We start from the raw sequence: 16204 nt of genomic DNA, 5'->3' as shown, positions 1-16204 counted from the left end.
CTGTGAGTTTAGTTTTAAAAGAAACTTCCAGATGTTTTTCCAAAGTATTGTACCAAGCACACTCCTGCCACCAGTGTATGAGAGTTCTGTTTGCTCTTCATCCTTGCCAACATTTGGTGTTTGCAGTCTTCTTCTTGTGGGTCTATATTGTTGTCTCAGTTAAGTTTTAATTTGCGTTTTCTGATTATTGAATGTGTTGAACACATTTTCATGTGCTTATTGAGCATTTCTGTTTGTTCTCTTATAAAATGTTTGTTCGAATCCTTTGCTTATTTTTAAATTGGTTATTTATCTTTTATTTTTAAGTGGTTCATTTATAAATTTTATAAGTATTTTCTCATAGCTTATGAGAAGATATTTCTTTACTTTTACTTTACTTTTCACTATGTTTTAAATGATACTTTGGATGAATATAAGATTTTAAGTTTGATGACTTCTAATTTTTCAGCTTTTAAATATTTTATAGTCATTGTGTTCTCTGTCCTATCTTAGAAATCTTTGCCTCTCTTAACTCAGGAAGATATTTTCTTATGTTTTCTTTTAAAAGCCTTATGGTTTTGGTCTTTAGATCTACACTCTAAAAATAATTTGAAGGTATGATATGTATTTGTAGTATATATTTACAGACTCTATTTTGTTTCATTGATGTCTTTGTCAGCCCTATCCTGGTGCCATACTGACTGAATTACTTTAACTGTATAGTCTTGGACATAGGTAGTATAAGCTCCTCCTACTTGGATCTTTTTTTCAAGAGCTCTTTGGGTATTCTCTTTTGCATTTCCACATAAATTTTAGTGTCAGTTATTAATTTTTACAGAAGAACATGTTGGACTTACGGTTGTTGTCCTGTTGAATCTATGCATCAGTTGAGGAAGAACTACTATGGTGTCGAGTTTTCCAGTTTATGAACATGGTGTGTCTCTCCATGTTTTGCTTAACTTCTCCCAGCTGTGTTTTATATTTATAGTTTTAGGTTTAAGGTCATGCACATTGTCTGTTAAATCTTTTCCTGAGCAATTTATGGTTTTGACAATATTGTAAATAAAGATTTAAAAGTTTTCATTTTCAATAGTTTGCTCTAATATATACAAATGAGATTGATTATTATATATTAACTTACACATTCCGTGACCCTTAGTTGTTTTGTAGATTGTTAAGAATTTTCTTGGTAAATTAGTCATGCTATCTGGAGATAGGTACTATTTTTTTTTCCAATCTTTTTACCTTTTTATTTCCTTCCCTTAATTAACTGACTTGGCCCTTCAGCAAAGTTTGTGCATGTGTCAATTATATGTGTTTTCTTCTTTATTCTGTTTATAGAGTGAGTTAGTTGATAGATTTTGTAATGCCAAACCAACATTTGCTTTTCACATTAAACCCCAGGTGTTGATGACCTTTTTATGTTATTGGGCTTGATAGCTTATATTTAATTAAGGATGTTTACATCTATCTTCATAAGGAATATTTATTTGTAAATTTTTTCTTCTAATGGTTTTGACAAGTTTTAGTTTCAGTTAATCTGGCTTCCAGAAACAGAATTCTTATTTACTTTGAAAGAGTTCATAGGGTTGACAATATTTCCTCCTTAGAACAGATTTTACTAATTAAACCATCTAGGCTCAGTATTTTCTTTGTGAAAAGAATTTTTTTTTTATTATAAACTCAACTCCATTAATAGATACAGAGTTATTCACATTTTTTATTTTTATGTCAGATTTTGAGTTTGTCTTTAAGAAATTTATGTTACTTCCATGTTGTCCAATTTATTGGCAGAAAACTATCATAAGATTCTCTTATTACCCTGTTTAATATCTGTAGAATCTGTAGTGATATATACTATTGTATTTCTGATATTGATAATATGTATCTTCTCTCTTTTTCTTGATCAGTCTTGCTTGAAGTTTATCAATTTTATTACTCTTTTCAAAGAAAAAAAGCTTTTATCCTTTTTTCTAATTAGTTTTTTGCTCTTATTATTATTTTGGTTGAGGGGTTTATTTTGCTATCTTGCATTCCCCAAATTCTATATATTTTTATTTCCTTCAGTTAAAAATATTTTCTTATTTAAATTGTAATTTCTTCTTTGGCCCATGTATTATTTAAAGCTATTTTATTTTTATTTCTAAATAATTTAAAATTTTCTTGATTTTTTGGTTATTGATTTATAATTTATTTATATTATGATCAGTAATAGTCTACATGATTTAAATTTTTAAAATTAGTTAAATTTTTTTTTATGATACAGCTTCTTGTCCAGTTTGATGTATGTTCTATGTATACTTGAAAAGGATATATTTTCTCCAGTTGTTGGCTATTGTGTTCTATATGATCATCATGTCAAGTTGACATAATATTTTTCAGGTCTTTTATATAATCTTTATGATTTTCTTCTGCTCTGGTTTTTAAATTAGTTCCTGAGAGAAGTGTCTTAAAATCTTCAAGTATTTTATGGCTTTTCTTTTTATATGTGGTTGAAGTTTTTGCTTCATGTATTTTGAATTGCTTTTATTAGGTACCTATACATTTGGGATTGTTTTGTCTTACTGTAGAAGTAAGTCTCTGAAATAGTTCACAGATTTAATCACTAGCATCTTGATAATTGTGTGCTTAGTAACTTAACCCTAAATTCATAATGAGCTTTAAATGAAGGTAACTGATAATGTGACCTTCCCATTCAGTCATCTTAAATCCCTTCTTGAAATAGTAACATTACCTCTTCTAAAAACCTATTGTAGGGAGGAAGCTGAACATATCTTCAACAATAAAAGAAGAATAAATTTATTCGTATTATTATCATATAGCATAATGGGCTAAGGAATATACCATAGCATTTATATGTCCTGCCTATCAAATACTACCTTACATAATTAATACTAAAATTGTATAAATAAAAGATTCAGGTTCTCTTTTTAAAACCTGATGCATAAAAGCTGCATTAAATTCCAAAGCATTACAATAAGGAGATGGGGGAAGAACTATATTGGGTAGTAATGAAAAAAAAATTCCCAGTAAGATCTGTGGAAATTTAGAGCAATTTTATTCACAAGAATCTTATAAAAATAAATATAATACCTTGATTATCAGTTCAGGAAGAAAATATTTTATTTATTACTTGTTATTTCTGTGCTTAGTACAGCAAAATGTATCATTAACCTAAGCTGAATAATAACATTATAAGTTATAAAGAAGTTCTATAGCCTGTAGACACTGAAAATGGAAGGAAACATGGAATTCAGCCAGAAGTTGTAAACTGGCCGTTCAGGAACCGTTTTTACTTATATACATATTTTAAACTCCACAGTATTTTTGAAAACTTTAAATAAGTTGCCAAGAAGAGTTTATAGTTTTAAAACTATAGGTTTTTATCTTCTCTTGAAAAAACTAGGTTTTTATCTTCTCTTGAAAAAACAGAATGTCTGGCAATATTGGGCCATCTTCTTACATGACAAACGTCAACTGTAACAGTGATCTCCTTTAATGGATTGTTCTCTCTCATTGTCTCCACCACTCAGTTGGCTTTTCTTTTACTTCACCCTGTAGAGACCTCGATTCTACCTTTACTAAGACCTAGGCATATCATCTTCCTGCCTAATTTTCTTGTTTAGAAGTAGTCTTTTTTTATTTCAAAGATAAATTTTAGAAGATCATTATAATAAGACCAAAGCAAGAGTTCAAACGAAAGCATTTTAAAATAATTATGTATGTATTAATAGCTTTTTTATGTGCAGTTTTGAATAAAAGTAAATTCACATTTATTGCTGCTTTTCCAGTGTACTGAGAAGTTATGATATGCACTCTGCTTATTTTTTAAATTGCTGCTATTTATATCTGTTTTTACCTCTTTCACATCAACCTTGAAAAATACATACAACCATTGAAATACAGATTTCAGTGACAAAATAAAAATGCTCGAGTTACTATATGCATTTATTCATAATATAAAATTAGATTTTTAATTAAAGTTTATTTTTAAGTTTTTATTCAGTTTATTTAAGCTAAAATACATATGATGCTATGCAATATTTCTTCAATTTATTGATCTCATAGAATTATTCAAATTTAATATATTTTTATCTTTGATTTGTTAATCTCATAAGAATTTATCTCCATTCTAAAGGCATATTCATGGAATATATTTATTTATTTTTATGTTTTTATTTTTTACTTTTTGGCAGCACCAGGTGGCATGTGGGATCTTAGTCCCCCAACTTAACCCACGCCCCCTGCAGTGGAAGCGCGGAGTCTTAACCTCCAGCTGTGAGGAAAGTCCCTGATATGTTTAAAGCAGGTCTAAGTTTAATTTTACAACTACCATATCTCTGCTTGAAGTACCAGTTTTTGTATCATATTCAGTAACAAGTGATATCATTTGCATAAATTCGTATTTGTCTTACGAGATCATTCTCAAGGTCTTCTTAAACTTTTTTTTTAGTTTTTAAAAATTGCTTTTATTCCCTTCATTTCTTTTCAATATTCAGTTACCTCCACTATGATCCCTTTTGACCTAAAATACATTGAAAATATATATATGGGAAATACCTGAAGTTTTAAAACCGTAATATTACTCAGCAGATCCTCCGTCAAGTTGCACAAGCAATACAAATAAACATGAAATTTTATCAAAGAAGGCGATAGAACAGAGAGTGATGTCTATGTCAATCATAAATTTGCCGTGGATAATATTGAATCACTGTTCCTTAGGAGAAACACTCCATTTACTTTTCTTCTACTCTCTCTCCATTTATTACTCTTCCAGGTGGGGTAAAACCTTGTGCATTGAACTGCTTGGCTGAAGGTTACAATTTCTACACTGAACGTTCCCCTGCGGTGATTGATGGGACTCAGTGCAATGCGGATTCACTGGATATCTGTATCAATGGAGAATGCAAGGTTGCTCAGATTTTGAATCTCACTCCATTTTGCTGGGGTTTTTGAGGCTGTTGTCTCTTTTTCTCAGATAGTAGCTCCTAATTAATACTATGCTAATTTTTAATAAAGAGAGCTGCATTTTGGACTCATTTGATTTTCTATAAGAAATGTACACAGTTAAAGGTAGAATTATCCATTCACAAGCACCTTGCAAATGTGATTTATTCTGATGTTTTAGTTATACTTATAGAAATTGCTAGAGCTATGAAAATATTTTAGAATTTAATTTTCATTATTCTTATGTTCTGTTTATAAACAAGATGATAGCAAAAGAGAGGGAATGAGGATTCAATTCTTATTTGTATGGCTACTATGTGTTCTCAATGAAAGATTATTTGATGTATTTCATAGCAAAATATTTCCTCAAAATGTAAAATAGCTATGCTGTTCTCATTTTGTCTTCTTTTGAAGCGTTTATAGTGATTTTCATTATAGAATTAGTGTTACCTTTTTAAAGCGTTTACTTCAGAGAATTAGCCAGACCAGTCAGTTGGAAATTGCAGGAGCAAATCCATGGTGTTTTCCTAGAACTGTGTATGAATCTTATCGTAAGAAAAGCCACAAAAGCCACTGTTCTCTTAACCTTTTTCCTTGTCTGCTTTTGTTTTACCTTAAAGAGAAGCATAAACTGAATGCCAGAAACTGAGAAAGAAAAGATTTAAAAACAAACAAAGAAAAAACCACTGTCTACTTTAATCTTATAATTTCTTGCAAATTCTGTCCTTATTAACTTGCCTCCAAATGTATCTTATGTATCAGATGATTCAGTGTGTGTGTGTGTGTGTTTTCATGTATTTACTTGAAGAAAAACTTGTTTCTGGGATAGTATAAAAATGTTTTTCGGATAAAAAAGACCCAGGCACAGGTTATATTCAGAGACTACATGCCTAGTACTAATGGCTAAAAGACAAGTTACAAATAAAGTGCCAAAATATGCCAAAAATATAGATACAAACTGTATTTCTATGATTAAATGCAAAACAGAAAGGTAGACTTTCAGGTTCTAAAATTACATGTTTACATCTCCTTTTTCTTTATGATAATTTTATTCAGCTGATGGAAACAGGTATTCACTTTTAGGGATTTATCCAGGCATCAATTCCACAACTAGTCTTTGACACTAATACTAACAATTGGATATCCTAAAGGGTCAGTGGTTTAGAAAGAGCAAACCATAATGCTTAGCGAAGACTCTTGTTGTTATCATTCATGTTGTATAGGACCATATGCCATTTTTTTCTTAGTTAATTGAGGTTATAAATAAGAGCCCATTGCCAACAAATTATAATATTTTAAGAATTGAAGCATGGTATCTATAAATGAAGAAGAAATCTAGTCTAGAAATGTAGGTATACATTCCTGGGGAATCAGAATATTTTTCTTTCAAACTATATGTTGAGAAATGTTAGCTAGAATTACCAGAGAATAAAGGTAGAAGTGGTTCACATTTCCTGTTTAGATTTCCTTTACTGGAAAAGCAAGTAGATAAGTAAGTTGTATTCATTTGATTAGTGGGTCCAAGAGTTCCTCTTTTTGACACACTGAATATTCTTCTCTGTTTTCAGCATGTAGGTTGTGATAATATTTTGGGATCCGATGCTAGGGAAGATAGATGTCGAGTCTGTGGAGGGGATGGAAGCACATGTGATGCCATTGAAGGGTTCTTCAATGATTCGTTGCCCAGAGGAGGTGAGTGTGTAGAAAGAACTCTTCCTCACACCTCTGGTGTACTTGAAATAGACAAATTACTTGATTTCCCCCTTATTTTAAAAATTTCTTTATTTAAGTAGACAGTTATTTCTCCCCAAATTGCTTTCAATCTTTTAAATATTAAATGTGGCTTCAGATTAGTTATTTTAAGGAAATACTATTCCATTTCTACTTGGCTTCATTTAGTAATGTTTCTTTAAGATGGGAATTCCCGTAGAGCCTGTGTTGAAGGGAAAAAAAAAAAACATGAACCAATATTATATGTTTTGAGGATTTAAAGATATTTTGAGATGACTTAGAGAAAAATAACACTCTAGATGTATTCATGAACACAAAGGGGAATTTACTCATTACTTATAATTTATAAAGTGTATAGAAAGAATGGAAGAATAAGGAAACTTAACTGCTGAATGGTTACTAAACACTCATTTTCTGATGAAAGCTCCAGATGCTGCTTAGTACTGGTAATCTTCTGTGTTCCAGGCTACATGGAAGTAGTGCAGATACCAAGAGGCTCTGTTCACATTGAAGTCAAAGAAGTTGCCATGTCAAAGAACTATATTGGTAAGTAGCACATTTTGCTAGATTTTAAATATTAATGAGGAAAAGCAGCACAGTATCAGGAAAGAAAAGACATACTGCTTTGAGGTAGAACACGTTGACGTTAAAAAAGAAGTTCCACATGAAATAACTAAACAAAAAATTAGCAGTTTACACCTTACTCTTTATGGGTGGTTTGATTTTTAAAAAATATTTTGCATAAAATAAAATGCATTCTTTGTAAGTGTATAGTTCAAAGAGTGTACAATTATATGTGTGTGTGTGTCTGTGTATCCGTATAAATACTACAACCAAAATATAGGACATTTATATGACTCCAGAACATTCTTTCCTTATCCTTTGCAGTCAAGTCTCCCCAGCCTTAGCCTCAGAAAACATTGATCTCTTTTCTGACATATTATTATTATTCTGACATTATTATATTACCTTTCTTTATTCTGGAATTTCATATTCACATAAATAGGATCATAACAACATATTCTTTTACATCTGGCTTTTCTCATTCATAACAAATGATTTTGAGATTCATCTATATTGCTGAGTGTGTTCGAAGTTCATTCCTTTTTTATTGCCAAATAGTATTCCATTGTATGAATATACCCTCATTTATTTATCCACTCATTTTTTGATGGATATTTGGGTCTTTGCTGTCTTTGACTATTATGAATAAAACTTCTTTGCACATTCACAGACAAGCTATGTATGGACACATATTTTCATTTCTCCTGGATAAAAAGCCTGAGAGTGAAATATCTGGTCATGTGATAAATATATGTTTAAACTTTTAAGAGGGCTTCCCTGGTGGCTTGGCAGTAAAGAATGTGCCTGCCTGTGGAGGAGACATGAGTTCAATCCCTGGATCTGGAATATCCCCTGGAAAAGGAAATGGCAATCCACTCTAGTATTTTTGCCTGGAAAATCCCATTCTCAGAGGAGCCTGGCATGCTATAATGAGGTCACAAAAGAGTTGGACATGAATTAGTGACTAAACAAAAACAAACAAGAAAACCTTATAAGAAATTGATTGAATTAACTGTTTTAAAAGTGATTGTATCGTTTATATTCCCACCAGGAATGTAAAAGAGTTCCAATTGTTCTACGTCCTTATTAATTCTTGGCATTGTCAGTCTTTTTAACTGTACCCATAGAGAGATTTTTTGTGTGTGAAGTACCTAAACAAATATTATGCCTATTTACTTTTTTTTAATTTATAAAGTTGTAAGTTATTTGTAAATACTAGTTATAAATCCCTGCTCAAGTATATGTTTTATGAATATTTTCTTCTAGTCTGTAGCTTGTTCTTAATTGTATCTTTTAATTTTGATGATATATAATGTGTAAATTTTTTTATGGTTTGTGCCTTCACATCTTACCTTAAAATTTTTTCCTACCCTAAGGTTGCAAAGACTGTCTTCAGTGTGTCTTAAATAAATTATGAGTTTAGCTTTTACATTTAGATATTTGGTCCATTTTGAATCTTTATGTAAGGTATGAAATATGGATTGAGGTTCAATTTTTTTCACATACATATTCAATTGCTATAGCACATTTATTTAAGACAGTTGTTTCCACCTTCAACTACCTTGACATTTTTGTGAGAGGTCAATCTCACATAAATGTATGGGTCTGTTGATGTTCCCTCCCCTTAAACCAAAACCACGTTGTATGGATTAATAGAGATTTCCATTAAGTCTTGAAAATAAGCATTAGGTCTTCAAATTTGTTCTTTCTCAGAATTATTCTTGCTTCTCTAGGTCCCTTACATTTCTATGTACTTTTTTGAATCAACTTGTTAATTTCTACAAAATGAGATTATTTGGAATCTATAGATCAATTTGGGGAGAATTGACATCTTAAAAATATTGTCTTCCACACATGTAGCCCGATATTCATTACAGCACCATTTACAATAGCCAGGACATGGAAGCAACCTAGATGTCCATCAACAGATGAATGGATAAAGTTGTGGTACATATACACAATGGAATAGTATTCAGCCATAATAAGAAATGAATTTGAGTCAGTTCTAGTGAGGTGGATGAACCGAAAGCTTGTTATACAGAGTGAAGTAAGAAAGAGTAAAACAAATATCATATATTAATGCATGTATATAGAATCTTTAGAAAACTGGTACTAATGAACCTATTTGTAGGGCAACAATAGAAATGCAGACATAGAGAACAGACTTATGGACACAGTGGAGGAAGGAGAGGATGGGACAAATTGAGAGGGTAGCATTGAAACATACACCTTACCATATGTAAAAGAGATAGCCAGTGGGAATTTGCTGTATGATGCAGGAAGCTCAACCCAGTGCTCCTTGTCAACCTAGAGGAGTGGTATGGGGTGGGAGGTAGGAGGGAAGTTCAAGGAGAGGACATATGTGTACCTATGATTCATTCATGTTGATGGTGGAAACCAACACAGCATTGTAAAGCAATTATCCTCCAATTATAAATAAACTGTGAAGCCTGGTGTTTTCTGTGTAGGAAGTTTTAATGAAAAATTCAGTTTTTGTAATAGCTATAAAGTTGTTGAATTTATTGGCATAATGCTTTGTAGAATATTACCTAATTAGCCTCTTTGAATGCCTGTAGGATCCATAGTGATGGCTCTTCTCTCATTCTTCACACTGGTGATTGGTATCTTCTTTTTTTTAATCATTCTAGTATTATGTATTATTCCATAAATCATTTAGTATTCTGTAAATGTCAATTAGATTAAATTGATTAGTAGTTTTTATTAATTTTATTGTCTTTTCAAAGAACTGGCTTTTGATTTAAATGACTTTCCTATTATTTCTCCATTTTCCATCACATTGATTCCCATTCTTCTCTTTATTATTTCCTTTTTGTGACTCACTTTGTGTTTAATTTGTTATTTTTCTAGCTTATCAAGATAAAAACTTAGATTATTGATTTTTAAAGTCTGTTTTCTACTCTAAAATAAGTAGTTTGCACTGAAAATTTCCCTCTAAGCACTGCTTTAACTTCATCCCATATACTTTTGATATGTTGTTTTCTCATTAACACTCAGTTTAAAATATTTTCTTATTTACCATAAATCATGTCTTAAAAGGCATTATTCATTTTCCAAATATTTGGGGGGACTCCAGATGTCATTACTGATTTTTATTTTAATTCTATTATGGACAGATAAGATACTTTGTATGATTTTAGTTCTTTTGTTGAGGTTTGTTTTCTGCCCCAGAGCATAGTCTCTTTTAGGGAATAGTCCATGTGCACTTGAGAAGAATGTGTATTATAGTGGTATTGGGTTTAGTATTCCATAAAGGTCAATTAGATTAAATTGGTTGATAGTTTTGTTGAAGTCTTGTATATTTTTATTTATTTTCTGCCTGTTTGTTTTAGCAAATACTGAAAGATTCATGTTGAAATGTCCAACTAGAATTGTGGATTTGTTTATTTCTCCCATTAGTTTGTAAGGTTTTGCTGCATTTATTTTCAAACTTTGTTAGGTGTGTAGACATTCAAGATTGTTAGATTTTATTGATGTATTGAATATTTTATCATTATCCTATATTCTTCTTTATTTCTGATGGTATTCTTTGACCCACATCTATTTTGACTGGTACTAATCTTGCATCCCAGATTTCTTCTATTAGTGCTTGCATAGTAAATTCTTTTCTGTTCATCCACTTTTCATATGTAGGTGTTTATGAACTTTAAATATGTTTCTTCTAGGCAACATGTTGTTTGATTCTCATTTCTTATGGTGTCTAACAATCTTTGCTTTTCCAAATACAATCTCTAAATGTGGGGGCTTGACAAACTTTTTCTGTAATGGGCCACATGGAAACTATTTTCACCTTTACAGGACATGAAGACTTTATCTCAGTTAGCTATGTCTAAATCATTTGTATTTAGTACGATTATTAAAATCATTGGATTTAAGTCCGTCATTGTGCTGTTTTTCTATTCTGTCCATGTATTTTTCCCTTTATTCTCCTTTTATGTTTTCTGTTTTATCAAATGTTTTATGGTATTCCAAGTAATGGACTTCTCTGGTAGCTTAGACAGTAAAGAATCTGCCTGCAATGCAGGAGACCTAAGTTCAGTTCCTGGGTTGGGAGGATCTCCTGGAGAAGGGAATGGCTGCCCACTCCAGTTTTCTTGCCTGGAAAATCCCATTGACAGAAGAGTCTGGCAGGCTACAGTTCATGGGCTCACAAAGAGTCGGACACAACTGAGCAACTAAGCACACACACACACACACACAATGACTTATTAGCTATATTGCATTGTTCTACTTAAATAGTAGTTGCTCTAGAATTTACAAAATGCATCTTTATCACAATATACCTTCAAATAATATTACAACATTTATGTATGATACAAGACTCTTACAACAGATTACTTCCATTGTATTCTTCCATCCTTTGTGTTTTTTAAAAGCACATTTTACTTCTTCATGTGTTATAAACACAATGCATTGTTATTATTTTTTTCTAAAGAGTCAGTTACCCTTTAAAAAATTTTTAAAATAAGAATTATTTTCTGTTTACCTACAAATTTACTATATCTGTCATACTTTCTTTCTTTGTGTTGACCTGAGCATCCATCTATTATATATATATTTTTTTTAAATAAGAATTATTTTCTGTTTACCTACAAATTTATTATATCTGTCATTCTTTCTTTGTGTTGACCTGAGCATTCATCTATTTTATATATATATATATATATATATATATATATCTTCCAGGTTGTTTCATTAGATTTGTTTTCCCTTAAAGTTCTTGAGTATATTTATGATAGTTGTTTGAAAGTTATTTTCTACTAATTCTAGAATTTCTATCATTTCTGAGTCTCTTGCTTTTACTTGGCTTTCTTGGTTTAGACCATATTTTCATCCTCCTTGCCATTTGTAGTTTTTCATTAGATGTTGTACATTGTGAATATTTTCTTACTGAGAGTATGGATTTTTTTATTGTTGTTGTTTTTTTTCCCTTTGGAGTGTTAAGTAACTTGTAGATGAGCTTGATCTTTTTGAGGCATGTTTTTGAGCGTTGTTGAGATGAGTCCAGAGTAGCCTTTATTCCCACTCCAGTACTCTTGCCTGGAAAATCTCATGTATGGAGGAGCCTGGTAGGCTGCAGTCCATGGGGTCGCTAAGAGTCAGGCACGACTAAGCTACTTCACTTTCATGCATTGGAGAAGGAAATGGCAACCCACTCCAGTATTCTTGCCTGGAGAATCCCAGGGACAGAGGAGCCTGGTGGGCTGCCATCTGTGGGGTCGCACGGAGTCGGACACAACTGAAGCGATTAAGCAGCAGCAGCAGCCTTTATTCCAGGGTTGCTCAGCCCCACTAAAAAGGCATTATTCTCTGATGAATGTCCTATTGCTTGAAACTTCTGAATTCTTGCTCTAGAAATTTTTCTGCTTATGATTATCTAGTATTGGGGTGGGACAGTCTGGCCTCATGGAATTTTATCCTGTGTATATAGAGAGTACTATTCAGTAACAAATTCCCTCCTTTTACTCTAATTTTCTGGTTCTGCAAATTCCAGCTATTTTAGCCTTCCTAGTTTCTGATCTTTGTCTCCTAACTCAGTGAGACCACCATGTTCTGCTTTGGTTCTCCTGGTCTACACTGACAGAAAGTGCCCCCAGGCAGAAAGCTAGGGAAATTATATGACTCACTTTGTGTTCCTTTTTGCATGTCACAGCTCTTCACCATCCTGACCAGTGTCTAAAAACAGCTGCTTCATATATTTCATGAGTTTTCTAGTTGTTTATAAATGGAGGGCAAGCCCAATCCCAGTTATTTCTCATGTAAAAAAATGGAAATTCTGTTTATTTGATATTTGATTCCTTGAGATGGATTTAGACTCTATTATGGCCCTTATGAGTTCTTGCTCCCCTTAAAATATCACCTCTTTTTCCTTAAATCTTTTAAAAATAAGACTATATCTAGAATGCATCTTTAGATAGAGTATCAATATCATCAGACTCTTCCTTTCTTTGTTTAAGAAGACTTTTTTATTTTTACAGCATAATTTTAGATTCCTTTGTGCAACAGCAAGAATCAAAACAAAAATAAGATTTCTAACATCAAATGTTTTACCTTTGATAATTCTCAGTCCATAATGCCACATCCTCCTCCCTTAGCAAATTTTTGTTCAGTCCTTTAAATGTTTGGTGTTGCTCTGAAATACATTATGACACTAGCAAAGGTGATTTAGGATTCCTTAACTGAGTAGATAGGAAAATTGAAAAGTGAGAGCTTAAATTGAAGGAGAATTCAAAGATGCTAGATGTCTTGTTTTTATTTTTGTTTTCACTGTTTTGTATTGTGCAGATTCAGGTGTACTTATATTTGTTGTTAATCGCTCAGTCATGTCTGACTGTTTGCAACCCCATGTACTGCAACATGCCAGGCTTTCCTGTCCTTCACTATCTCCTGGAGTTTGCTCAAACTCATGTCCATCAAGTTGGTAATGCCATCCAAACATTTCATCCTCTGTCACCCCCTTCTCCACCTGCCCTCAATCTTTCCTGGCATCTGGGTCTTTTCCAATGTGTCAGCTCTTTGTGGTCAAAGTATTGGCTCTTCAGCTTCGGCATCAGTCCTTCCAATGAATATTAACAGTTGATTTATTTTAGGATTGACTGGTTTCATATCCTTGCTGTCCAATGACTCTGAAGAGTCTTCTCCAGCACCACATTTCAAAAGCATCAATTCTTCAGCGCTCAGACTTCTTTATGGCCCAGCTATTACATCCATGCATGACTATTGGAAAAACCATAGCTTTCACTAGATGGACTTTGTGGACAAAGTGATGTCTCTGCTTTTTAATATGCTGTCTAGGTTTGTCATAGCTTTTCTTCCAAGGAGTAAGCGTCTTTAATTTCATGGCTGCAGTGATTTTGGAACCCAAGAAAGTAAAGTCTGTCGCTGTTTCCATTGTTTCTCCGTCTATTTGCCATGAAGTGATGGGACGAGATGGCATGATCTTAGTTTTTTGAATGCTGAGTTTTAAGCCACCTTTTTCACTCTTCTCTTTCACTTTCATCAAGAGGTTTTTTAGTTCCTCTTCACTTTCTGCCATTAAGGTGGTGTCACTTGCATATCTGATGTTATTGATATTTCTCTCAGCAATCTTGATTCCAGCTGTGCTTCATCCACCCCAGCATTTCTTATGATGTACTCTGCATACAAGTTAAATAAGCAGGGTGACAGTGTACAGCCTTGATGAACTCCTTTCCCAATTTGGAACCAACCTGTTGTTTCATGTCTGCTTCTAACTGTTGCTTCTTGACCTGCATACAGGTTTCTCAGGAACCTGGTCAGGTGGTCTGGTATTCCCATCTCTTGAAGAATTTTCCACAGTTTGTTGTTATCCACACAGTCAAGGGCTTTAGCAAAGTCAGTGAAGTAGAAGTAGATGTTTATATGGAATTCTGTTGCTTTTTCTATGATCCAAGGGATGTTGGCAATTTGATCTCTGGTGCTCTGCCTTTTCTAAATCTGAGTTGTACATCTGGAAGTTCTCAGATCACATTCTTTGAAGCCTAGTTTGAAGGATTTTGAGCATTACCTTGCCAGCATGTGAAATGAGCACAGTTGTATGGCAGTTTGAACTTTCTTTGGCAATGCCCTTCTTTGGGATTGCAATGAAAACTGACCTTTTCCAGTCCTGTGGCCACTGCTGAGTTTTCCAAATTTTGCTGCCATATTGAGTATAGCACTTTTACAGCATCATCTTTTAGGATTTGAATTAGCTCTGATGAAATGCCATCACCTCTTCTAGCTTTGTTCATAGTGATGCTTCCTAGGCTCACTTGAATTCACAATCATAGGATGTCTGTCTCTAGGCAAGTAATCACACCATTGTGGTTATCTGTGTCATTAAGACCTTCTTTGTGTAATTGTTCTATGTATTCTTGCTACGTCTTCTTAATCTCTCCTACTTTGTTCAGTTCTGTTCAGTCACTAGTTGTGTCCGACTCTTTGCAACCCCATGGACTGCAGCATGACAGGCTTCCCTGTCCATCACCAACTCCCGGAGTTTTCTCAAGCTCATGTCCATTGAGTCAGTGATGCCATCCAACCATCTCATCCTCTGTTGTCCCCTTCTCCTCCCACCTTCAATCTTTCCCAGCATCAGAGTGTTTTCAAATGAGTCAGTTCTTTGCATCAGGTGGCCAAAGTATAAGAGTTTCAGCTTCAACATCAGTCCTTCCAATGAATATTGAGGACTGATTTCCCTTAGGATGGACTGGGACTTGCAGTCCAAGGGACTCTCAAGAGTCTTCTCCAACACCAAAGTTCAGAAGCATCAATTCTTCAGTGCTCAGCTTTCTTTATAGTCCAACTCTCACATCCATACATGACTACTGGAAAAACCATAGCTTTGACTAGACGGACCTTTGTTGGCAAAGTAAAGCTGTCTTGGTTGGTCATAACTTCTTCCAAGGAGTAAGCGTCTTTTAATTTCATGGCTGCAGTCACTATCTGCAGTGATGATTTTGGAGCCCCCCCAAATAAAGTCTGTCACTGTTTCCACTGTTTTTCCATCTATTTGCCATGAAGTGATGGGACCAGATGCCATGATCTTAGTTTTTTGAATGTTGAGTTTTAAGCCAACTTTTTCACTCTCCTCTTTCACTTTCATCAAGAGGCTCTTTAGATCTTCTTCTTTTTCTGCCATAAGGGTTGTGTCATCTGCATGTCCGAGGTTATTGATATTTCTCCCGGAAATCTTGATTCCAGCTTGTGCTTCATCCAGCCCAGCGTTTCTCATGATGTACTCTGCTTATAAGTTAAATAAGCAGGGCAACAGTATACAGCTTTGACATACTCCTTTCCATATTTGGAACCAGTCTGTTGTTCCATGTTCATTTCTAACTGTTGCTTCCTGATCTGCATACAGATTTCTCAAGAGGCAGGTCAGATGGTCTGGTATTCTTATCTCTTTCAGAATTTTCCAGTTTGTTGTGATTCAGCTTTGTTAGGCCCATACAATTTATGTCCTTTA

General features: G+C 33.4%; 1 protein-coding gene across 22 annotated transcripts in view; it reads left to right on the top strand.

Annotated features, from left to right (window-relative positions):
* ADAMTS6 (ADAM metallopeptidase with thrombospondin type 1 motif 6) overlaps nt 1-16204 on the top strand; it is a 279491-nt gene that overhangs the window by 197914 nt on the left and 65373 nt on the right. For 21 of the 22 annotated variants that reach the window (XR_015148908.1, XR_015148909.1, XR_015148911.1 and 18 more), the window contains 3 exons: nt 4757-4890; nt 6495-6618; nt 7123-7203. Coding sequence is in view for 13 of the 22 variants with exons in the window: in XM_086361952.1 (XP_086218078.1) it covers nt 4757-4890; nt 6495-6618; nt 7123-7203 (339 nt within the window). In the remaining 9 variants the exon portion in view is untranslated. Of the gene's footprint in view, nt 1-4756; nt 4891-6494; nt 6619-7122; nt 7204-16204 lie in introns of those variants that run through there. The other variant, XR_015148913.1, reaches the window with a different exon arrangement.

This window comes from Bos grunniens, chromosome 20 (assembly GCF_055505025.1).
Source record: "Bos grunniens cultivar Pamir isolate PY7600 chromosome 20, Bosgru_T2T1.0, whole genome shotgun sequence".
In the NCBI taxonomy this organism is placed as follows: Eukaryota; Metazoa; Chordata; class Mammalia; order Artiodactyla; family Bovidae; genus Bos; species Bos grunniens.
This window is presented reverse-complemented; position numbering and strand designations above follow the sequence as displayed.